The 26,387-nt window shown below is 44.1% G+C and overlaps 1 protein-coding gene across 5 annotated transcripts in view; it reads right to left on the bottom strand.

Moving 5' to 3' along the window:
* Positions 1–26,387, bottom strand: part of PLPPR5 (phospholipid phosphatase related 5) — a 112,193-nt gene that overhangs the window by 47,528 nt on the left and 38,278 nt on the right. For 2 of the 5 annotated variants that reach the window (XM_061461782.1, XM_061461799.1), the window contains exon 3: positions 17,364–17,552. In XM_061461782.1, the coding sequence (XP_061317766.1) occupies positions 17,364–17,552 (189 nt within the window). Of the gene's footprint in view, positions 1–17,363; positions 17,749–21,096; positions 21,225–26,387 lie in introns of those variants that run through there. The other 3 variants (XM_061461787.1, XM_061461793.1, XM_061461800.1) reach the window with 3 other exon arrangements.

Below are 26,387 nucleotides of genomic sequence, written 5' to 3'. Positions count from 1 at the left end.
CTTGAAATGTCAACCCTGACTCATCCCAAACCTCAGCGCCAGAGCAACTCTGACCTTGTTGATTTTCCAGTGAACTGGCTCCCTGAACAAACTTCCCCTCGTGTCAAGCATGGTTTACAACAGCTAGCACCTATATAAATATATGACCTAAAATCTGTACTTCTGAAATCCTAATAAGATTTATTGTATGGATTGCCTTCTCATGCATGATGTTACTGCCTATCAAAATGCGGGATTCAAGTGAAAAATCAAACATTCATTTGGGTGATAAGCTATCTGAGGGCACAGGCATGCATTTAAACAAGATCAATCCAGAAGTTTAAGGTTGATAATCTCTGCTTGGGATGAGCAATGAAATTTCTGCACAAACATTCACAGATCTTCCCAGATAACACCTAAAGATTTGGGCATACAAACGTTCATAGGGGCCAAGGAACGTGGTAGAGCACACGACTCCCTCTCTGCCAATTCTCAGGGTTATGCTGTAGCTACAGCAACCACTTGGATGAGTAACGCTGAAAAACAGCTCTTGCGCTAAAAAGGCCACTAAATACTCATCCATGTTCTGAATTTATCCAAGTTAAGAAGAGCTGACAATACTGTGCACTGCAACTTCTCTTTGGACTTGTCATTTATTGTGTCTCTCTCGTATTGGCATGACTTGAACCCTAAACAAGGGTTTTGTGAGGCCATTGTCAAGAAACAACATGGCAAGGGATTGTTGCTTTGGGGAATGTGCATCTTGGGCAGTCCACAGTGCTGCCTTTCTTTCTAGGATGAACTTCCTCATGCTTCCTTAACAGTCAGGAAGGGAAGCTGGGAACTGGAGCTAAAAATCTGGGGGATGCTCTCTGCATCTCTAGGCAAATCGTTATCATTTCAGTTGCATGGGCGCCCCACTCATTTCACTTACAAGGTCTCATTGTGAAAGCGTGGTGTAGATTTCTTTGTCAAATCTGGTTTCCACAGGCTTTGTGGTTCCTGGTCTTTATTTTCCCTTCTTAACTTTAAGCAATGGGCTATTTCTGGCCTGTTTCTCCTTGAAAAATGCCACCAAGATACCCCAGAGCACAGTGGTCTCAAGAGTTTGGAGAACGGAGCAGGAGAAACCTTGGTCTTTAGTGATGTGTAGCTAAGCTCCGCAGTCTGCTTTAAGCTAAAATTGCTGTGTGAGGTGACAGCTCTGGCAGGAAAAGCAGTAACAGTATTCACAGCAGTAGCAATTTCAAGTTCATTATGCGAAGCTTTCCCTCGAGGCCATTTTCTTTGTGTTTTTCTTGTTCCCATTGCTTCTTGCTTGCTTAAAGCTGACAGCAAGTGCCCTGGTTGATTTTCACAGAACTGCATTTTTCTATGGGAAAAAAAATGACCTGTAGTTTTGAGGAAAATGAAAAAATAAATCCTGGAGAAATCTGTCTGCTATTGATGAAATACAAAATATCCCCCCTTGCATTCAGCATGGACGTATAGGACCATGTGGCATAGCAGCTTCTGAAGGTCTGGAGAAGAGTTCTGAAAAGAAAATTGCTTTTCTAGAGAAAGATGGGGTAAAATACTCAGCCTTTTTTTCCAATCAATTCTGTTTTCAAAATACATACACCTTTTTTGTTGGTATATATTTGGTCATGGCCATTTACAAAAGAAAAACAGCAATATAAGGTTCCACATCTAATAGTCAAATATTATCTGCTGCTTTCTCTGTGTTGCAGACTATGGCTATACATTACTGAACACTAATATTACTTCTGACAGGGAGAAATATTCTTTACTGCTCTTTGCCATACAGAGCACATGTAGTGAGTACATAACAACAGTAAAGGTTGCTCACTTCATGAAGCCTTTGTTGCTATCTGAAAACAAAAGGCACATAAACCCCAAGCACTAGATAACCAGGGAGCTTCAAGCACATACAAGGCAGAAGCTCTTCCCTGTGAGGAAGCTGTGGCTGCCCCATCCCTGGCAGTGTTCAAGGCCAGGTTGGACACAGGGGCTTGGAGCAACCTGCTCTAGTGTGAGGTGTCCCTGCCCGTGGCAGGGGCTGGAGCTGGATGAGCTTTAAGGTCCCTTCCAACAAAAACGAGGCTGGGGTTCTGTGACAATCACAGAAACATAGACAACCGCATCATTCACCGAATTAACTTAATTCACTACCATATAACAGAAAAAAATTAAATATTTTTAAGTCCAGTGTCTCAGAAACAGTCCTTTTGTCTTTTTCTCCCTTCTTTTTATTTTTTCCTAACCGAGCAGTTGCTCGTGTATGTAAACAGCATCTCCTTCAGAACATGCCTGCCTTACCCAGCAAGCAAAGCCTCTGTACAGCAGCACACTGCCTCCAGGGCTGGAATCACACAGTGCTAGAGCAAAACCTGGTTATCTAAAAGATCATTTAGAGAAGCAGTTACCAGGACCCTGCTATTGTGAGTATCTAAGAGAAGGGCCTTGTGCCATCACCACAGAGGGCGAATGCTGGCATGTGACAGCAGGTCCTTAATTTGAAACATAGAGCAGCATCACAGACTAGTTTGGGTCGGATGGACCCTCAAAGCTCATTTTGCCCAACCTCCTGCAATGAGCAGGGACACCTTCAACCAGAGCAGGTTGCCCAGAACCACATCCAGCCTGGCCTGGAATGTCTCCAGGGATGGGGCATCCACCACCTCTCTGAGCAACCTGTGCCAGGGTTTCAGCACCCTCATGGTGGAGAATTTCTTCCTCACATCCAGCCTGAATCCCCTGTCAATTTAAACCCATCACCCCTGATGGGCCCTGCTCAAAATTCTCTCCCCATCTTTCTTCAGGCCCCTTTTAAGAGGTGAAAGGCTGCAATAAGGTCTCCCCAAAGCCCTCTCCAGGCTGAACAACCCCAACCCTCTCAGCCTTTCCTCACAACAGATGTGCTCCAGCCCCTGATCATGTTGTGGCCCTTCTCTGGACCAACTGATGATCTGCAACAGCAGCTGAGGGACAAGCAAGCAGCCCCATGGGGTGCTCTGGCCCTGCCTTGATGGGACCATTTGCTCCAGATTCAGCCCACTTTACCCACTGTGCTTGTCATCCCATCCCCTCCTCATGTCTCCTAAACCTTTTATATTGCTGTGAGACAAGGAGTATCCACTGCAGTTCTCCAGGGGGTTAGAAATGGCCTGGACACTAGGAAAATAAGCCTCAGTAATGCTAACATGTCTGGGAAAACGAAGTGTCTGGTACCTGACTCCAAAATTATCTAACTGCTGGCATGGCTTCACGACGCTGAGACAAGTATTCTCAGTGAGCACATTCCAAGAGGCAGTGGGTAACAGATTGTGGTGAGAACTTTGGGCTTTTCTCATTTTAGAAACTAACATCCAAAAGCTAGGGAAAAAAATTATTAATCTGGAGAAAATCCTTCACATTAAAAAAAAAAAACACAACCTAAAAAACCAACCCCAAATTAAGTAATTTTGATCTGAAAATGGTGAGAGGAAGAGTAAAGAATGAATTCAAACCTGCATTCAAAAAGCATCAATTCATGTTTCAGAAGATAAAGTTACTTCAGGCTGAAAGACTCCACACAAGGTTCTTCGAATAGGTTTGAAGTTGTTCTCATTTTCTTTTTACAAAAACAAGGATGCCATTATCCAGTTTCCAAGCTCCACAATTCACGCTACAAACACGAAGATGGACTGTAATATGACCAGAGATCTACTGATTTCAGTCTACTGATCTCTGAATGATACCTGAAAAGGGCTGTTGTTACATACAAGTATTTCATTAAGGATTTTGAAAGAGAACTATTTATCAAATGTGGAGGTTTTTTGCAGGTGCTTAGCTTCAACCTTTAAAACACCATAATGTTGGAGAAGGAGAAACAAAACATTCCAAGCCCTACTACCACTTATCTCCCCCATCAGAAGATGAATTCCATATGGCATGCTCAGCTCTGCACTCAGCTGTATTAAGGAAGTCTTCTATTGGACATCAAGTGATCCATGTGAAAAAGACTGCAGTTCCTTATGGCCTGGCCTTGGTAAACCCCTTTGTTTCTTGCCAGTCCAAGAAAGCAGTACTTTGTTCTGTCTGTTGAGAGAGATTGGTTTCTTAACTCTTCTGCACATCTTGAAAACATCATTCCTTGATGAGCACAATCCCAATGCTTATGATACCCATAGCAACAATCACCTCCAATAGAAATGTTACTTAATGCTTTAAACCTTAAATGATCTGCACAACTGCACTTTTCTACCCAGCATGAACATTCAGTTGCAAAATTCAATATAAACGGGCTTTCATCCCTGTTTGAATAAAAACTGATCACATAAAAGGCATCTCTTAAAGATTCTGCTCACAAAGTAGTGATTTTACAGTCAGCATGTGACTGGAGCCAACTGTTCCCAGAGGCTCAGAGGAAGGAGAAGATCCTTTCCTGCTTTTCACACTGTTTTACTTCTATCTCACTTCTACTCCAGGCCACACGCGTTTTGGAGATACACTACTCCTTGCAATCAGGAATGCCATCCCCACCAAACAACTGAAACTGAAGGGCCATTGTATCAGCGTAAGCACCCTGTGTTTTAATATAATCATGAGAAAACCATGTTGCACATATGATTAATGCCACAAAAATGAAATCTGGATTTTTGTCGCAAAACATGTCTGCAAAACATACACACGGGATTGGTTTTCACTCATATTTGTTACTGTCAATTAGGATTGGATTCATGATGCTAAGTAGGTAGCTCAATGAAACAATTCTACACTTTTCTATTAAAAATAATCTTCACAGTACAATAGCTTTCATTGAAAGCACATAACTAGCTCAACTCCTATAATGGCCTCTGTACAAGCATCTCTACCTTTACAATTCTCTTAGGCTAACTGCCAACCCATCACATACACTAAGGTCATTATCATCTTCTAGTTGAAATCAAAGGTAATATCCCCACTAAATGCAAAGGGGCTGGATTAGCTGTGAAAACCTATGGCACTCCAGGTTAAAACCAACACTTCAGCCAAAGTGGGGAAATGCATCTTAGCGATGAATGCCATCCCAAGAAGATAAGAAAACAAAACTGGAAAGCTAAACCAATTTTACAAGGGAGTAGTACTAAATAGTTAGGAAAGAGGTTTAACAGGTCCAATAAATCAGACAGAAAAGTCTACAACTGTAATGCTTACTGCTGACTGTATTACCATAATATTATTCTTAGCGAATACTTTCTCATCTTCACATTGCAAGCATTACCACAAGGGATCTGATCTAGAACTCTGACTTTAATCTGAGCCATCTCACACTGGGGTTACTTGTGCGTAATATGTACACTCAGCATAAAACCAGCAGAAAAACTACTGAGTAACAAACCCTGAGAGCCTTAACCCACATTTCTGGTGCCCGTGAAAGCCAGAAAGCAAATGACCAAATAAAAGCTTTAAAAGAAAAAGCAGAGACCGTGACTTGTATTGACAGTAACACAGTCAAAGCAATGAATCTACGGCTCTACCAAAAGTAACTTCCGAAGCTTCCCTGACTTCCCTGATGTTATTCCTGGCATGGTCACTAGAGACGCTGGTCAGTGAGAAAGGATGAGAGAGAAAAAGAGATCAGAAGTTCCTCTTCCAGGCCTGCCCCAAGCAGCCCAGATGCGAACCAACGTGTGACCATTCACCTGCACCTATTCCCTCAGACTCGAAAACTGTACTTTCACAGTGTGCAATTATTTCTCCTTAAGAATGTTATTATAATTAATTAAGACACTGAAGTGGTGTTTATTAGAAACAGAATCTTAATGAAGGCACAGAAGTGGGAGCAGAGAACTGTTTATGAGCATCACAAGTTTTAATAATTGCTTGCCTCTTAACAATGCAACGGCACTGAATTAAGCAGCTTCTTCACAGAACACTTTGGAGCCGCAGCATGTCCCATTTGTCTTTATTTGACATCTCTAGACGTTGAAAGACTGCTTCAGGAATGATTCTGTACATCCTGCAGATCAAATATGGGGCATTTATTTTATGGTTTTCTGCAAATATGATCTGTACCACTCTCATCACTTTTTCAACTCTGCTACACACTGTCCATTTTACTGCTCCTGCCACGAATCCAGATGGCTGCAGATGTGCAGCTGGCAACACTATGTTGTCTGACCCTGGTTAGGAGTTTACACAATGTAGTGCTTGAATGGAGAGGAAGTCCCAAGTGCCCTCATTAGCACAGCAGCCAATGAGCTGAAATAGGAGCAGCAAGAGTGGGAAATCTTAGCAAAAAATCCCTTGTACAGGAAATGCCTCCAAGACAGAGGGGAGATTGTACGCTTTGCTGTGAAGACAGCAGAGCATAAAAACAGCTCTTTTAGGCATGCAGTGGTATTCTGAAAACTAATTGTGAAGACTACAGGCTGAAGTAAGCCCAGCTACTCTTCTTCACTATGTGACTGTATCTCCTTCCACTCATAAACTAGGGTGTAACGCTTTACCTTAAAGCTTACCAAAGGATCACCTCCTTCGCACTGTAAAATACTAGCAAACATGCTGCTGGTTTAATAAAATACCTTAAGAAAAGCTCAAGTGGTGAGAAAAGTGTTTTAAGGATGAATGAGGCTATTTAAGAATTTCAGATCTTGGGAAGCTTTGACACTGGCTGTCTTCAAGGCAGACTTGAGAAGAGCTGGCATTTGGTCTTCTCTGTGAAGACAGTAAAGGGGTATTACATAAAATACATGATCATTATGTAAATGCGTGAACACTGGCTTTTAATTAGCGGTGGATGTAATCTCTCATTATTGGAGCAATTGAAGTTATTACTAGAAAGAGAAGTTCAAAGCACGCTGTGTTGAAAGGTGCCTTCACAAGCTCAGCGATATGACCCCTGTTTAGATACTCTGGTGTGTGAACTCATTCTTTCAGGCATTACTTTTTTGCCATTGCATTTGAGGTTAACAACACAGGTGAGCTACAAACTGACCATGGAAACGTGACTATTTTGGGGCAGGGTGTTGTGCGTACCCACATCTTGAGTTTTTAAAGGAATAGGTTCTGCTTTATGATTTCCTTCTACTTCTGATCATGCAGCAATCACAGTCCATACAGAAGCAAAAGAAATTCAGAGTACAACTGCAATACTGACTCTTTGAAATGAACATGGCTCCATACAAAGGATCAGTCAGCATCACAATACAAAGATTCAATCAGCATCACGCTCATTCCCATATACTGTTCCACCTCAGGAAAGCCTTGCTGGTTCAAGTAGCACTGAAGCTTGCGATTAGAACTCCCCAGCACCGAGATAATCAATTCAAAATTACTACATACCTAGCTCTTGTTTAACTCTTTTCACGCCCAAATCTCCCAGTGCTTTACAGAGAAGCCTGGTTTCACAATTGCCACATGACAGCTAGGCAGTAAAGGCTAAATGAACATCCTGCTTGGGTGGCCACATCCTTTTATCAAGGCAAAGCCTGACAGAGCTCCATGCATTTATCCTGCCAGCTGCAGATGTCCACGAACTCCTCACATACCCCAAGGCCAGTCTGCCTACAGATCTCATCTGCCTTTGCTAAATGCTCTGGAAAGGGCTCCTGCAATGAAGCACTGACTTCAGTCAAGTGTGAGCGTTCGGCAAAGAGGGCAAAAAGAACCATTGTAACAGCCAGACTGTCCTCACCACCATTCACATGAGCCCGCTCATGTCCTTCAGTCAAATGCAGCACAAGCTCCTCATTCCTCCCTCGGGCCCTTTGGATGCTCAGACTCTGCGCAGTTTGAAAGCACCAAGGCAGCAGCCTCAAGCCTGGCCAAGCCCAGATATGCCCCAACAGGTCCAAGGACAAACCCCCCCCCCCCCCCCCCCCATAGGAACAGGAGAAGCAGAAACTAAGCAGTGAAGAGGTTCTGGACGCTAAAATCAATCTGTGTAAATATGATCAAACTACTGATGAGTATATGCTGAAACTCCGGCGTGTCCACATGTTGTTCTGTATAGAGAAGAACTTCTGCACTTCAGACATCAGCCGGGAGCAGTGTGACCATATGAGGTCCCATCACTCAGTAGAGCCATGTTACGGACAATCTGTGCACCCACTGTGTGAAGTAAGGTACCACATATTATCCTGAGCCATAATTAAAGCAGGTCAAGCTCAAATACTTCACCTCGTGCCCCCCACAGGCTATAAGTTGCACATGGTTACTGCAACTCTGCTGACCCATGATTAACAAATCTTCAAGCAGAATTAATTCAGTCATGTCTGAGCCCTAACTCGCTATGGATAGGTCACAGAAATGCCTCGTACCACCCAAAATAAGTGTGCTGGGAAGCTGGGTTCCACTTACTCGTTCTCATATTTAATACTTAATTTATAAAGAGGCAAACTACAAATTGACCAAAGAAAGTCCTCATAATATTATTCAGAGTTTGAACAACAACAAAGTATGATTCAGATCCCTCTTAGAGCCAGCATGAGACCTACCAGCCTAAACCAAGGGGTGTTTCAAAATGTTATACAGAGAAAGGAAAAAAGAATCAGAACAGCAGGATACTACTGAGCTGACTTCTGATCATGACAGGTTTTCTATATATCATTTAGAAAACAAAAGCCTCTAGTTTTGGAATGAATGCCTTCAGCCATACTCTAACTCTTACATGGGTGAGATGCAGGAAGGAATAATACTATTTGTAAAGAAAAAGCCCTTAAATGTGGTTCTGGGCAACCTGATCTAGTTGAAGGTGTCCCTACACATTGCAGGGGGTTGGACTGGATGAGCTTTGAAGGTCCCTTCCAACCCAAACCATTCTGTGATTCTATGAAAATAGAGCTCTACTGCATTTATAACTGGTTGTACATTAGTAAGTACGTAAGGTTAATGACATTTTCATAGAAATATATAATGGATCATAATTATACAATAGGTAATTACGATACATTTATACAGTACATGCAAAATGACAGGGAACAGTGTACGTGGTCCAGCATGGGAAGCAGAAGTGTAATCCACAGTTGACCGAGTATAACCAGAGAGGAGTTTTATGGTGCTTCATACCCCAGGAAATGGCATCCAGGATTGGAAGTCAACTGGGAAGCAGTACTAAATGATTTATTAGATTAACAGCAGATAATATATATTTTTTATATATATACACACACATAGTAAGTTTTCTACAGCAGATTTCTTAGTGTTTTCCACTGAAAATAAATATATTCTCACTTGCAGATGAACAGAAGTGACCTTAGCAAAGCCCCGTTGCTGATCAGAGATAGCAGGTGCTGTAACTTCGGCTTTCCTGGGCCCTCTCCACTACCATGTTCACTGTACCATGGGTGAATATTAAGCACTAGTATATTTACAACAGATCTTCATCACTGAAGCAGCACACCACTTGTACATGTGTTGGTGATGGGGTACATCCACCTCAGCTAGGCTTTTTATATGCGATGGGTGAGCTAAATAAGCACCATTTATGATGACAGCTGGGCCATCACTCACTCCAGTCCATCCCAGAGATGCTGCAAGGGCACTGTAAAGCTCTTTAAACATCACACTGCTTTTAAGGCTGAAAAACATAACAGCTAAAGCTACTTACAGTTCTGCTTTGGCTGTCATTCATTATGTATCATATGGACCCCCATCTCCCCAGTCCTGCATGATGTACAAGAATTGTTTGCTTGAAAAACCCATTCTTACTCCAAGCCTGCTCTTTCAGATTACAAACGATGCAGACAAATGCCCCCATCATGCAGGATTAGGTGGATTAACAACTTCTCACTTCAACATTAAGTGCATCGTTTAGAGGACAAGCAGGCATTCAGCTGCTGCAAACAGCCTTGTTCACATCTGCTTGCCACTTTCCTTCCAGAGAGGCCATCAAGAGATGAAGCATATGGCCTCAATAGCGCTGGTGTTTGTAAATAGCATCATAGGAAGCACAGCAGAAGTTATACATTCAGTTTGAAGTGCAGACATAACTTCTGCAGGCCCTGTTCATATCAACCATCACAGCACAAGAGGAAGACAGCCAAAGAATTCCCAAGAAAACCCACAGTGGTTCTGAATCTTTTATCATTCCTCCTAGTTACAGCTCTCTTGGATTAGTGGTTTTATGCTGGGATGAAAACACCATCAGACTATTAAACCATGTATTTATCTTGCTATGTGTCCCAACAGGCCAATCGTGACATCTGGTACACAAAGTCGCTGCAGACTTTAACAGTGTGATTTAGTTCTCATTCTTCAATAAAGCCACAATGCAATTATCCCTTCTCAAAGGAAGGACGGGACATAAATTGGCTCTTAGCTTTCATACCTCCTGCTGGCACTCCCCCCTTGCTGGAGCCCCCAGCACCTGCACATCCAAAGAGAAGGGCAGCAATTTTTACACATCTTTTGTCTTTTTTCTCTTGTCCCTCCCCCCTAAATGTGAGAATGGAAGAAAAAAAACAAGCAAGGAAAAAGAAGGACCAAGGAAAAGAAGTTGCAGCTGCACCAACTGGTTGAAACTATGAAGACAAAGGCCAAATGGGCTCCTCAAGAACAGCGCGATCACAGAGCAAACCACTCTGGCAATTCCTTCTTCAGGTAGTCATAAAAGCTGTAAATGTGCCAACAAGAGAAGGACACAGAAAGACACTTTAGCTAATCAAAGATGCTCCCAGATTACTGAAATAGGTCATAAATCAAGAAGGCAAAGTGTATTGATGTGCAGTTCTAATCTTCTGTTGCATTGCCATTGTCATTTCCAAAAGAGTATTGGGAGATAGTCAAATCTTGCAGCTGCCTACCTAGCCAAAGAAGCTTACTGGCTCTCCAAAAAAGAGCAACAGCACAGCCTGAACACTTTGCTGGATGATTCCTTTAACTTGCTCTAGAAGATGGACATAAAAAAGGAAAAATGAATACTGCACTACATACACTTGGAATTGCTTTGCCTTGTAACAGCAAGCTACTGGCAACTCTGCACCCTTGTATTATTATCAAGTTGCCTTGATTTCTTTGTGGCAAAAGTGACAAAACAGCTCAGTCTCCTCCAGGATGCACCGAGGCCATTTCTATTTCAAGCAGCAGAGCACGAGAAATGTCTGGTTGACTTTGCCCCTGTGCTTTAGTTTTTTCCAACAGTATAGAATCCCAGACTAGTTTGGGGTGGAAAGGACCTTAACATCACCCAGTTCCAACCCCCTGCAATGGGCAGGGACACCTCACACTAGACCATGTTGCCCAAGGCTGTGTCCAACCTGGCCTTGAAGTATCAAACTGCCTACAGAAGCTAAAGCAACTCAGTACCAGCCATGTCATGGCTTGTATGACAAGCGGCCATTCTTTGATGACTACAGCCTGTTAGGGAAGGATGGGATCCACCTGCATAGAAGAAGCAAGGGAATCTTTGGCAGCAGGATGGCCAACTTGGTGAGATGGGCTTTAAAGTGAAGGGCTTGGGGAGCAGGGTCCAAAGTGGCAATGCTCACACCATCACATCCAATTGGGGAATACGCCAACACACACAACATGGGGACTAAACACAGAGAATTACAGATGTGAGTACAGTCACAGGGCCGTGACCTCACTGCAATTAGACATGGTGGGATAGCTCGCATGACTGCAGTGCTGCCATGGACAGCTATCTACTTTTTAGGAGACACAGGCCAGCAAGGTGAGGTGGTGGAATTGCTTTTTAGGTGAGAGAGCAGCTGGAATACATCAAGCTCTGACTAGGGGTGGAGGAAGAGCAAGCCTGGGTAAGGATTAAGTGACAGCTAAACATGGGTGACACTGTTGTGGTCAGGAAGTCAATGAGACCTTCTGCAGACAGCTGGAAGTAGCCTCACAATCACAGGCCCTGGTTCTCATGGGGAATGGGCACAAGTTGAAACACAGGAATTTCCATTTGAATATCAACCACAGAATCATGGAATTAGCAGGGCTGGAAAAGCCCTTTAAGCTCATCCAGTCCAACCGTTCCCCAGCACTGCCAAGGCCACCACTAACCCATGGCACTGAGGCCTCGTCTCCACGGTGTGTGAACACTTGCAGGGACGGTGACTCCAGTCCTGCCCTGGGCAGCCTGTTCCAATGCCTGAGCACCCTCTGGGGAAGGAATTGTTCCTCAGCTCCATCTAAACCTGCCCTGGTGCAGCTTGAGGCCGTTTCCTCTTGTCCCATCCCTTGCTCCTTGGGACCAGAGACCAATCCCACCTCATTGCAACCTCCTGGCAGGTAGAAAGAAAATAATCAGCCTAAAATAGATGGAAGATGCATTGGTGAAGGCAGTGCTTTGTTCTGACTAAGGAATGAAAAGCATCTCGAGCCCTCAGGTATGAGGTAAATTGACATATTCCTGGCATGGCAACTTCAGAAAGGACATTTCCAGAGATACTTATTTCTCAGAACTTTAATTCCAGATTGTGTTTCTCCTGAAGATATGACAAACAGATAACAGAATACTGGGATGTCCCAGAAACAGATCACAACCCAGCACCCTTTTTCATGTACAGCACTAAGTTATACCAGAGTAGAACAGTTTCAGTGAACTACAGGTTAACTAAAAGCTATGCTGACAAGAGCATTTGGAAAACTCAACCTGATAAAAGCCAGTCAGTCCCTGATGCCACAGCACAAGGAATCATAGGTGCCAGAAGAAAAACAAGATAGGAGCATGCCCAATCCCATCAGCCAGATCTATGTGCTGGAAACCAGCAGAGCACCTCTTCCAGGTCTCTGCATATCCTTCAACAACTCGTGAGCTGCTCAGACCTGGAACTATCAGGAGACCAGCACTAAAGAAGAAAGGGGCTTATGAAATCTGTGCTGATCCTTCGAAAGGCAGCTTCTCTTTCTCACTATTCACAGAATGAGCCTGGTTTTCTTAAAGCATGAGTGTAGAGCAAGTTTGATACCTGCACAATGATAGTGCATCTCTCACTCTACAGTGTTTTCTACCAGGTATCAAAATTCCTTCCTCAAATATTGGTGGAGTCACCGTCCCTGCAAGTGCTCACACACCGTGGAGACGAGGCCTCAGTGCCATGGATTAGTGGTGGCCTTGGCAATGCTGGGGTAGGGGTTGGACTGGATGAGCTTAAAGGGCTTTTCCAACCTGGTGGATCTTATGATTCCATCAGAAAGGAGAAAGTGACTGACTAAAGCTAAGCCGAAGCAGAATGCCTGATTTCACACATCCACTCTTTGGTTGGCTGTGCCCATTTAAAGATTCATCCAGTCTACTAAAAACCAACAGACTACGCTACTTTATGTCTGAATGGCAGCTCTTTTTTTCTATGATGATATTAAGAGGATTAGCCTCAACCAAATTAGTCTTTAATTGGTTTACAGAGAAAACAGGAATATGCTAAGAATTCACTTAAGCAAACAGTGTCTATTTTATGCATAAATACCGTAATCATCCACTTGTTACTTTAAAATAAGAACAAACAACATTTGCATAATAAAACTGTTTGCAGATCTTAATGAACGTGTGCCATTATCCCCTCCTGGCTTTCCTACACAGTCAGTGTACATCTTAGGTCCAATACATTGAGCTTTACACCAGTCATTGCTTAAACACTTCTGACATTTTAAGTAATCCATATTAGCACTGGACTCATTAAAAGAATCCTTAAATACAGTTAACAGTATTTTAGAGCTATCAAACTTATTAGGATCTACCAGAAAGAAATAATGCAAACCTGATCACCCTGTAGATTCTGAGAACACAAGAAATGGGCCTCACAGATCTACAAATCACTTCTACTGGAAGCTAAAGGATTTGACTGACGTATATTTCCCAAGCTACATCTGTCATCACGAGTCTAAAAAAGCAACCAGCCCACTGAGCAAGAACTGGCACTTTGGGAAATGGCTTAAATAGCTCTGAGCTCTCAACTAGCACTTCTATGCTTCTTACATATCTGAATAGACTCAAATCGAGTGTGTTTCTTCTCACTTTCACATTTGGCTCAAAGAATGAAATAGAAAAAGGAAGACAAAAAAAAAAGGGGGTGAGAAAAAGTGACTTGAGAATTCCTCAGTACACCAGGGATTTCTGGACATTAGTGCTATGGAGAGTAAAAGGATGGGAGTGCAAAGCCAGCAGTACACTTTCAATCCTGAGTCACAAAGACAAATGCAAGGAAGTGAGCCCACAGGGTTCTGCCTCTGCAGGAGCCTCATTTTTCCATCACAGCATCTCCTACTTAGGGCTTTTACATTTTTCCAATGGCAATTTCAACCTCATCTACATTTTGTAGAGCACTTTACTCTTAGGCTGCTCCTAAGCAAATACATCCACTCACCTAAGGCATTACTTTACCTATGCCTAAAGTCTCCTATGACTTAGGAGACCTCCCATAAATAATAGTCTAACATTGGAATGAACCATGTATTTTGTTATATGTTAATATGCTGTTGGTTTCAGCTTTTGTTTAATAAACAAACCCCAACCAAACAACAAAAAACCCCACCAAACCCCCACAAACCAACCCAAACATTTGGGCCCTCAAAATTCCCCAGTGGAAGAACTCAGAAGCTACTCAGATTTAGCAGATAAGAAACAGTGCATACACCCTTTAGAGATATCCACAGAACACAGAAAACCAATGTTTTAATGTATGCTGCTTCATTCATGGAACCTGCATTAAAAAGCTGGGAAACTAACTGGAAAAAGGGAAAAGATGAAGCTCTTCTCATACTACAGAATGGCTGCCTCTAGGGGTTTCCTACAGATGCTATTTGTGAATCATAGAAAGGTTTGGGTTGGGCTGGAAAGGACCTTAAAGCTCATCCAGTTCCAACCTCCTGCCACAGGCAGGGACACCTTCCACTAGAGCAGGTTGCTCCAAGCCCCTGTGTTCAACCTGGCCCAGTTGCTGCCCTGTGACCAGACACACTCAGCTCTACATCATGGCTTGACACTCGGGTATGCCACTGTGGCTCTGGGGTGGCACAAGTCCTTTGCATAGCCAGCTCTGTGACAGCCTCCCAGCAGCAAGAGACCCACTGCTGACGAGATGATAGTCAAGACAGATCCAGCTACTGGTACTTTAGTTGTGGAAGGAGGAAAGTAACTGAAAAGAACTAATTTAGTCTCTGATTTAAGAGCAACTTCATTTAAACTCAATGCAACGGAGCCATCAGTTGAGTTGCATTAAAAGAACGTGAATGTCCTTGAAGCACTTGGCTCCAAATCAACATCCCTTAGAAAGCCAAAACAAACCCGAGTTCCTCCAAAGCCCACAGTAAAACCTCTTTGCTGCTCTATCTCAAAACTCCAGAAACAACATTAACCTCATGCACCAAACTAACAGAAAGAAAGAAAAAAAAGGAAAGGGAGGTGGTAAAAAAAAGCTCTCACAATCATAGCATTTAATAAACTCTATTCCATGACAATTCACTTAAGTCCCACCCAATTTCATTCATAGAGATCCATTTCCTCCACTGGTCAATGTTTGTATCTTTACAGGCAGAAATTCGGCTTTGTTACATGGTTCATCTGGATACAATAGTTATAGGAAAAGAACTCAAGTTACACAAAACAGCTATATTCAAGCCATCACAGAGCAGAAAAATGAAATTAAGAGAACCTAATTAATCCCTGTAATCTTGGGAAGGATGCTGAACAACTGCTAAAAGCAGACAAGTTACTCTGGTGAAGGAATGTTGCCTTCAGCATTTCTTCCAATGAAAAGAACAAGCAAAGGCAATGTCTATATCTGGCACAACCAAGCACGAGCTGTCCCATGCAAACACTAAGTCCAGGAGCATTGGCCAAGGAGAATCAGAGCAGAATCCTACCTGAAGCCTGAAACATGTTGCCGTTATTAAGTAACATGAATGATGAGGCTTTAATGCTGTTGAACCCATGAGATTCCATGGGGCTGAATTCTCCAGTTCATAAAATTATAATTAAAAGAAGAAAGTGCAACACAGGCACCAGCATCATGGTCTGCTACGCACTGACCTCCCCGTGCATGCCATCTGTCTGACTGGGGGAGCAAGCACACTTCTATGGCATTACATTCTTCTCTTTCCAGCAAGGCTCATTACGAGACAGCCAACCCAAAATGTCATGGTGATTTCTCTGATGTAATCATCAGGCACCTAGGAAATGAATGGAAACTCCCAATCCATTCTGGTGACACAGATTAGGAAAAGAAGGTGCTCATCATGAATAGCTGACATAATCTTTATGGCTTCCTGAGCCAAACAAAAGAAATAGAATTAAAAGCAGAACAAACATCATATGGGAATGACAGGAAAAACATCACCACCCAAAGCAAACCTTTAACATCTCAGTGCTACTGGGGGTTCCAAAGAACAAACAGGTCAATCAAATGGTCAACTAATTGACGTTAAAATAAAAAGGAAATCAAACGGCTACAGAACATGGTTTGCCAAATGATGCCCTTTAACCCTTAGGAAAAAAGAACCAAGTCTGAAATGCCAAGGCTGAGCCTGACCATGAGGTTTTACGTTGGATACCATCTGAGACCTCATGGTACTACGATGCAGAAGGGAACTGTGGCTGGGATCACCCTGAAGCTTTTTCTTCTTGTATTTGTTATATTTTCCTGAAAAGGAATTAATCTGTGAAACTAATACTTACTCTCTTAAGAGGCCTTATTTTATCTTTTTTTTTAATCATTCTAATGCTTACAGCTGATTAAAATAAACTCTTTACAAAGAGTTTCTATACATGTAACTGTGTATGCACCTGGGCAGTCTATATATAACCCATTCCTGATGGTTAAACATTCCCATCTCATTCCCTCTCTTAGCCTTTACTCCACAGTATGGTCAAGGATTATTAAACGATGCTCATGTCCTTGTTATCTGACCACACAACCAGCGCATACAGAGACTCAAAGGGAACACATCTCGCTGCTTTTCCCTCTTGGCTATTTTCCCCAAGCCCCAAAGAAAATCAATGAAACAGATCTCCTTTTAGCTACACCTACTTAAACCTGACTGACAGACGATCACATTCCATTAGAGACACACAGGTTTAGTTCGCACACACATCAGTAACCGTGACATACGGAGACAACTCAATCCAGCAGAACTGCTCCCTGCGCCTCGCACGTACCACTTCACCCTCAAAAGCCCAGGCTGAGAAGGGGTTTTCTGGTCAGCACTGGGTGAAATATCAGCAAAGCGGCTGCTCACAACCGCGTCCCCTCCAGCGCACCCACCGACCACCGACACACGGTTTTGAAAACGTTATTTTCACCAAAAAGCCCCAAACGGGGCTGGAAATCCCGACACCAGCAGTTACATAAACCGTGCTAAAAATAACCTCCGGAGGCGCGGGGTGGGCAGCGGGGCCGGGGTCGGGTCCCCACCGGCCGCAGCCGCTCCGGAGCCCAACAAGTCGCCCGAGTGGGTCGCGGTTGGCCCCTTCTTACCACCAGCACGGGCACGCCTGCGGTGAGCGAGTAGAGCAGCACCGGGGGCACGGCGCTGCGGTCCTCCGGGCCCGGGTAGGGCTTCCGGTACGCGCCGTCGTAGCAGAAGAAGCCTTGCACGTTGACGGCGAAGGTGTCCGTGTACTCGAAGTAGTAAGCCAGCATCACGGTCCCTGCCATGATCACCATCTGGAAGTAAAGCATGCTGCTGAGCGGAGAGGGCACTCGCATGTACGTGGGCTCCGGCGGCCGCCGCGCTCCGCCCGCTCCCCGGCGGCATCCACGGCGGCGGTCGGCAGCGCTGGGCACAGGGCAGCGGGGGCCCTGCCCGCCGCTCCGCCACCGGCTCCGGCTCCTGCAGCGGGCGGAGCGCGGCGGCGGGAGGAGGCGGCTTCGCCCCGCCCCGGAGCAGCCGCGGCAGCCGGACCCCGGCCCGGGCGGGAGGAGGAAGAGGAGGAGGAGGGAAGGGGCGGCCGGGGGCAGAGTCGGAGCAGCCCCACCCGGAGGACGTGGTTAAGGACCCCCCCCCCACCCTGCTGCGGGTTCTTCGCTGGACACCGACGTGCACGAGCCCGTGCGAGGGGCAAAGGATGCTCCCGGAGCACTGGGATGTACCCGGATCGTGGCTGTTTGTAAATGGCTCCAACTGGAAATACAGACTCTGAAATATATGGGTAGCTATGAAAGGAAGCGATGTTTAAAGCCTTCATGTAAGAGCTGTAAAGAAAACGGGTAGCTGGACATGAAGCTATCCTCAGCCAAGTGACGTCCCAGAGTAAGAGGGTAGTCTGCTCCAGGGCTGGGAAGAATTATGCATAGAATCACAGAATCCCAGACTGGTCTGGGTTGGAAAGGACCTTAAGATCATCCAGTCCCAACTCCCTGCCCTGGGCAGGGACACCTCACACCAGAGCAGGTTGCTCCAAGCCCCTGTGTCCAACCTGGCCTTGAACACTGCCAGGGATGGGGCAGCCACAGCTTCTCTGGGCACCCTGTGCCAGCGCCTCAGCACCCTCACAGGGAAGAGCTTCTGCCTTAGGTCTAACCTGAACTTCCCCTGTTTAACTTTGAACCCATCACCCCTTGTCCTATCGCTACAGGCCCTGATGAAAAGTCCCTCTCCAGCATCCTTGTAGCCCCCTTCAGACACTGGAAGCTGCTCTGAGATCTCCACACAGCTTCTCTTCTCCAGGCTCAACAGCCCCCATGTTCTCAGCCTGTCTCTATACAGGAGGTGCTCCAGCACCTGCTCATCCTTGTGGCCTCCTCTGGACTTGCCCCAACAGCTCCATGTCCTTCTTATGTTGAAGACACCAGAACTGCACACAGTGCTGCAAGTGGGAGTATATACAAACACAAAAGAGTTCCATTTGAAAATACGTCTATAGCTCATACATATACACTTAGGGATAGTCGGCTGTGCCCAATGCTTGTACAGCTTCACTGTGTGCAGGCTTTATTCTGGATTCCCAAAGCCAAGAGTTAAAAAGTCACTTAAAGGTCATCCCCGCCTGCCCCAAAACATTATATGGCCAGGAAACAGTCTTCAAAGGGACACCTTCACCTTAAAGATTCCATTTGGCTACTTAGCAAAGGCTGTTAGAAACAACAAATGAGACCTGATTTATAATCAAATGGTTCGTAATGTGTAATCGTTCTTCCAGTGCTGTACTTGGCCTTTAAGTGTTCATTTCCCTCTCCCCTCTGAAGAATCCTGTTCCCATTCAGTGATGCTAGTCTCTCTGCATTTATTTTTAACCAGGCCTAGCAGAACACACTCTTCATGCCTGGATTCCACATCCAGGCTATTTTTATGTGTTCTTAACATACTCCCCAGAAGCAGCCAAAGTGTTCCATTTACATGGCACTCTCCAGACTTCCTTGGGTAGCTCCCTTACACTGTGAACAGTATGTAGTGAGACATGAGACATCTGGTGGTCAACTCTGCCTAGCACAGAGCTTATCGTCCTTATTTCTTTAGCACAGCCCGGTAGCCATTACCATACACATAAAAACCTAAATTTCATCCCAGAGATTGAACAGAAACCAACCCCCCCCCCTCAATTGTTAGGACCTAAGGCCTGATCCAAAGACCAAAGTCAACAGCAGGACTGCAGTGAGCACTAGGCTCAGCTCTTCTGTTCTGTTTGAGTGGATGGACCAGAGAAACTGGCGTTTCTGTCAAAAACAGGCACTGGAAGGAATCGAACCTTTCCCAGTAACCAGCTAATAAAGTACTCCTGCACTTTGCTATTACAAGCCAACTGCTATTACAACTACACCAATGGAGCTACTGCACGTAGGAGTTAGAGGGTATAAAAGTCCTGGTTTTACAAAACCTGTTTGAAGCTGCTGTCAGAACCTCTGATGGATTTGGGATGGCAGGTTTCGGAAGGAATCTCTGCAGGTCACATAGTCCAACCACCTGCTCAACACAGCTCCTGCTGGTGCTCAGTCCAGTCAACTGCCAAGTAGCTCAAAGGATGGAGATCCCAGAACCACCCTGAATGTCCAACCACTGACATGGAGAGAGCAGTTTTGCTTTGTACTTGAGACACAAACGTTAGCAAGTGTATGTTGGCTGCCACTAAGTGAAGCACAAGACTTAAAGGAATTATTAAGGGGCATGACAAAGAAGAGAGTTTGTCTTTATGCTTTTCTGTTACTCTACAACGCTGGCACTATTTAGCCTCTAATATTTAACTTGAAAGCATTTAAAAACATGGTGTGCAACTAACAATCTATTGGATACAAGATTCACTTGTATTATTTGGCTCAGTCTGGTTCCCATGCTTCAAATACTCCAGGTGGACTGGCCATTTAGTAGAGTTACAAACCAAAGAATACAGGATATAAGGCCAAGAGGAGGTTTAAAGTCACCTTCCTTGGTAGTCATCTCAGAGCTATCTGAGTCAACACAGGTCACTGCGGAAAAAAAAAATAAGGCACCAAAATGTCAGGCTCTGGTTTTCATCCCCAAAAAAGTGGTGCTCCATGGGAAATGGATTGATTATCAACTTGGTGCTTCACTGAGGAATTAAGGTAATTAATTATTCCCCTTCTCAAACCTCCAGGTTTTAGAGTAAAGATCATTAGGTGAGAAAAGCAATGAGGTCACCTTATTGAGTAGCGAGGGGCTCAACTATGGAGTAAATGAGCAGACGCCAAAAAGCTTTAAAGCAGAAGGTATATATATAAAAAAAACAAATCTGTATTTTCTTTCTTTGAAAGCCCTGTAAACTTACTGTTTCTGAAAATACTGGTGGACTTTTATTTCTTTTTATAGAGGTAAGACCTGCCCTGGTACTGTCATCCCCTACAGAGTCATAGAATCCTAGACTGGTCTGGGTTGGAAAGGACCTTAATATCACCCAGTTCCAACTCCTGCCAGAGCAGGGACACCTCACACTAGAGCCGGTTGCTCCAAGCCCCTGTGTCCAACCTGGCCTTGAACACTGCCAGGGATGGGGCAGCCACAGCTTCTCTGGGCACCCTGTGCCAGCGTCTCAGCACCCTCACAGGGAAGAGCTTCTGCCTTAGATCTAACCTGAACTCCCCGTTTCAGTGTGAACCTATCACCTCCTGTCCTATTCTTTCTCAGCCCCTTCTTCCTCCACTCCCATTTAAAGCATTTTCTTGCCTTAGGACAAGTCTGCAAGGCTTGGTTTCTTGCAGGTGATGAAGTTCAAACCTGGATTCCTCCTATCTGACTTGCCCCACTTGAAAAACATACATGCACTTGATCCTTGCTGCTGCTCTCCTCATAGAAGTTGACTGTTGCACGATGTAGGCTGCTATTTGTTTCAACAAAGAGGGGCAGAAATGCTTGGCAATGCATAGGGGAGGCAGGTCAAAGCTCCAAGCTGCTTAGACGAAAGCAAAAAGACAATCATATTGCTTTTTTTTAATACTTTTACACAAGGCCTGCTCTTGCCTTCCTGGACATGCAGGTGCCTGATCAAGTAAAACCAGAGCTTTACTTTTTATTATAATGAACATGATGTTTATCTGCTGCATGGTTCAATACGCAATCATGTATTAAATCAAACAAACAGAAGCAAGAACACAGTCCCCAGTGACTAATGCAGCCAGCTAAATATATTCTGCTAAATAATATCACAGTATTCCCTGCTGCTTTATGTCCGTTCTATGCAATGACAGCAGAATGGCAGAGAAAAGCCCAGAACCCACAAGTTCTGTTTCAGAAGGCTATCGGTAGAATTGTCAGTTGAAACTCAAGTGACAGACAGGGTTTGGAAAGCACCTTTTTTGGGAAGACCACCATTGATCTCAGAGCGGGAGTCCTCCTGATATTCCTCATGGATTTATCTTGTTCTTTTCATTTCCTACCTAATTTTAAGTGAAATACCAGCTCAAGAGACACAAGTGTAAGCAGTGCAGACAAAGGGAAACCTTAGGTGCACTGTTCCACAATACTTTGAAATAATGACCTTCATTACAAGGGGATCTTTCCAATTTCAAACCACATTCACTACCCTTTCATGTGCTTACATCAGCACCTTTCACAGAATTTTCTAGTTCTATATTGCTATGGCAAAAGGGAATAAAGCAACAAAGACAATCCAAGAAAACCTCCTCAATGGGAAGGAAACTAAGAACTGGTATCAAATAATCCACTGCTTTTCCCTTTCTATTTACCTCTTTCATGCTTTCCCAGAGTGCCAGCAGCTGTCATGGGAACGCCGTGGCTGCTTCCCTGCTACATCTCCACACTACTACAATAAACCAAGCATTTCTGAAGGGAATGCTGCATCCGTGTTGATGGCACAGAAGCAAGGAAGAAACAGAATGAACCAAAATCTCTAGATACCTCCTGGCTTTATCCAGGAAGGAAACTGGGAAAAGCCCCCTAATTTGGCAAACAGCAGGCAAGGTAGTACTTCGTTATTTGATAAAATTTGGCTTTACTCTGCCAATACACAACGTATTTAATATATTTAATGGCAGATACTGTTAAGAGATAACTAAAAGGACATTTGTTTAATTAAATTGTTTCATGATATGCAGTGATTTAAGTCCTAAAGGCCAGGGCATGTAAATGCTAAGATCTATGCTTGTAGTACCATCATAATGCAAGAGAAAAATCACTTTCTAGCAGTTGGAGCAGAAGCAGGACAGAGTCAGAAATGGGGGCTGTGCCCAGAACACTTGCAGTATGATTCAAACAAGTTAGGCACCAAATAGAAGCTTTTCATATGGTCTTAATACCTAGTTGATGGAGAGAGACAACTCTAGTAGGTGACTAAGCGCCACTACATTGGGGCAGGATGAGTCATCCTCTGAAAATGTCATTCAATCCATCCTAAGAAATACCAATTTCTGAAGATAGCACTTGCAACAATAACGAATTGAGTGCTGATGACTGGCTTTGACTAGCACTCTTCTTTTAAAGGGCTCTAGTGAGATATGATCAATTTTACCCTTAACATTCACTGGCACGTAGCTCAACTAGCTCCATAATAGGAACGGTACTTTTCAAGAGTTACACAGAGAGAAGAAAAACAGTCAAAATAGCGGCAGCACAAGCATTAACATTACATTTGTATTGCAGTTTTATGTGCAGCTAAACCCTGTTTCCACAGAAGGTAACATTTTGCCCTAGTAAGCTTGGGCCCCTCATACGACACAGTGCAAATACCAGAGAGAGTGAGCAGATGGAGATGAAATAAAGGAGGAGGAGGGGAACAAGGCAACAATGAAATGATTGAGTTTGATATAATGAACAGCAGTTATAGCACATTAGTTACTTAGTGTTTACATCAATAAGAGAATTAATCTTCTTAAATCTGCTTGCTATCTTCAGATTAAGTAATCTTGCAGGGAGTTCTTTATAGGTGAGAACTGAAATTTGCTATGCCAGAGGGACACCATGTACCTCTGGGCTGTATATCCTCAGAACTAAAACCTATACACGCACATCTACCACGACATAGCCAAAATAAAATGCTACAGAACACAGTTTTGTCAATCGAAATGAAACATTCACATCTGAAACCTCAAATAGTGATTATTTAATCTTACCCAAGATAAACTTAGGAAAACAGCCTATTTGGAAAATGATCACTGCAGCTCTGAGGTTATCTTCATTGGTAGACACATCTTCAGCAACTGCAGCGCTGTACAAACTGACAGAAAACTTGGAACCTTTGGCATAACTGGCTCAATAAAAACCACAGACTCACAGGAGTGACTGAAGGGGCCTCTGGAGATCACCCAGTCCAACCCCCTGGGCAGCCTGTGCCAAGGCTCTGACACACTCACGTAAAGAAGTTCGTCCTCATGTTGAGGTGACACTTGGTGTGTGTTAGTTTATGGCCAGTGCTCCTCGTGTTGCCGCAGGGCACCACTGGAAAGGGTCTGACTAAACTCAGGATTTTGGAATAAATTTCCTCATCTCATTCACCAAAAATACCAGCATTGTTATCCTTGCTTTTGATGAAAGAAAACTCCTTTCCAAGGTAATCAGTGATTCCTTGGAAGACTGATGCAACAGACACTGAACAGCAGCAGAGCACTGCTGCCTTTCCTATGTACGGTAGGCAAGTGGAGTCACAAAGACCTGCCCTGTGCAGTAAAGTGTATGTATCTGTGCAGCCCATTTTGTACATAATCCAACATTAGCTCAGACATTTGTAGAACGCCTGAAGGTTTTACAGCCCAATCCTGAAACTCCCTTTACTGAATTAATTTCAATCATTTGAATACAGTGGTTTTCTGTGTTGTAGTTTGCCTTCTTTTTTGTACCTTTTCATTACAAAGAGTGAGGTTAATAATACAACTTACAGAATCATAGAATAGTTAGGGTTGGAAAGGACCTTAAGATCAGCTAGTTCCAGCCCACATGCCATGGGCAGGGACACCTCACACTAAACCGTGTCACCCAAGGCTCTGTCCAACCCGGCCTTGAACACTGCCAGGGATGGAGCATTCACAGCTTCCCTGGGCAACCCATTCCAGTGCCTCACCACCCTAACAGGAAAGAATTTCCTCCTTATATCCAATCTAAACTTCCCCTGTTTAAGTTTTAACCCATTACCCCTTGTCCTGTCACTACAGTCCCTACTAAGGAATTCATCCCCAGCATCCCTATAGACCCCCTTCAGACACTGGAAGCTGCTCTGAGGTCTCCACGCAGCCTTCTCTTCTCCAGGCTGAACAGCCCCAATGTTCTCAGCCTGTCTCCATACAGGAGGTGCTCCAACCCCTGATCATCCTCATGGCCTCCTCTGGACTTGCTCCAACAGCTCCATGTCCTTTTTATGTTGAGGACATACAACTTATCAGCTAAATATTCTGTATTTAGCCATTAAGGGCATGCACTTGCCCACTCCTCAAGATTCTATGTTTTCAGTATAAAACTGTCACCAATCTAAAAGCACAGAAGTATGAAGGAAGTATATGGCCAGCCCTTTCTGTGGCTACCATCTATAGAAGCTGGGTTCCAGCATTCTCCAGTGCTTTCATGCATGCTGGGAACACATTGCTCTAAGATCCATGAGCAACAGTTGAAGGTACCAGAGAGATGGTGATAAGCTTAGTTTTAACTGAAGGAAACCTTTGCCGTTAGCAGGAAAACCTGTGTGAAAAACCATTCCCTGTCTACTTGCAGGGCTGTTGTTTTACCATGTGGTCTCTATCTGGATGGATCCACCCTCTCATTTTTAAACTCCACACTTAAACAGAAGAGAGACTGATTCTTAGCTCTGCACATTTGCCATCATTATCTTTTGCTTCTACCATGACTGGTGAGTAAACTATCCTGGGATACTGAGGAGGTGAAAGGCAAAGCCATCCCCAGGTGTGTAAAAGATACCAGACTGTCACTTTGACATGGCATTCTGCATGGAATTCTGAGGTCTTCCTTCAAAGACTGAGGATTCCTCAATTCAGGGGCAGCTGCATAGTAAAACCTGCAGTCATCTCTTTCCATAACCAAGCTTGGCCCTTAAGCAATTGTATCACAAACAGGTAAGGTATACAAGACCCCAAAGATACTTTGAAGCACGTCTCTACATAAGACGAAATTAAGCCACTTACTAGCCTTCCTCTCAAAAGGGAAAGACAAATAGGCTAATATCATAAATTATGCACCATAATCACTGCATATTCAAGCTCTGGTTATCACTTAATGTATGCAGCTCATCCTGGCAGGAGTCCAGTACATCCTCTGTAACTCTGTATTTTCTGCTGGATAAGCTCACACAGTTGTGCAGCAGAACTACTTATGTTCTTACAAATGATACCAGACATTTCTCATTAGCATTACACCTGAAATCCCATTCCCAAGTTGGGTGTTATCCATTGCTTCATAAAATTAAGATGAAAAGCATAGAATGAGCAAGTTCAGGATACCTTCAGCAAGTGGTTCAATGGAGAGAAGTTCCCAAGGAACAAGGGATGGGACAAGAGGAAACAGCCTCAAGCTGCACCAGGGCAGGTTTAGATGGAGCTGAGGAGCAATTCCTTCCCCAGAGGGTGCTCAGGCATTGGAACAGGCTGCCCAGGGCAGGGCTGGAGTCACCGTCCCTGCAAGCATCATGCAGACTTTTATACTCTTCACGTTGCCAGAAGCTATTGCTCTTAGAAGCACATAAGGCTCATTTCCTTTGAACTGACTGCCGTGTGCTCATGTTGTAAATATGAAGTACAACTACCTCCGAAATAGAGAGGCATTAAAACATTAGTAGTGGTTGCTCTCCCCTCCCTCTCCCTCCCATAAAATTTCTGTTGATTTAGAGAGATTAAAATCAGTAGGAGCTCCGAGTACAGAACGTAAGGGCTGCAGAAGCAGATTCTCACTCAGCAGCACGAAACCTGACCTTTGGGAAATGGTGTGAGCAGTTGCTAACAGGATACAACCATCTGAGGACGCATAATTTTTATGGCATTAACCTTTTCTTCATAGAGCAATGCCAGTAGCCAGCATGCTTAATACCACTTCTACAGTAACTAGGCCAGTCTCCAAATTGGATGTAAGCAAATTATTTAGCTTATTATTATGCT

The sequence above is a fragment of the Pezoporus flaviventris genome, unplaced genomic scaffold (assembly GCF_033815535.1).
Source record: "Pezoporus flaviventris isolate CSIRO_AGI_PZ_B2104156 unplaced genomic scaffold, CSIRO_AGI_Pfla_v1 ptg000001l, whole genome shotgun sequence".
NCBI classification, from domain to species: Eukaryota; Metazoa; Chordata; class Aves; order Psittaciformes; family Psittacidae; genus Pezoporus; species Pezoporus flaviventris.
The sequence above is the reverse complement of the archived record's forward strand: the minus strand, read 5'-3'. Positions and strand labels throughout refer to the sequence as shown.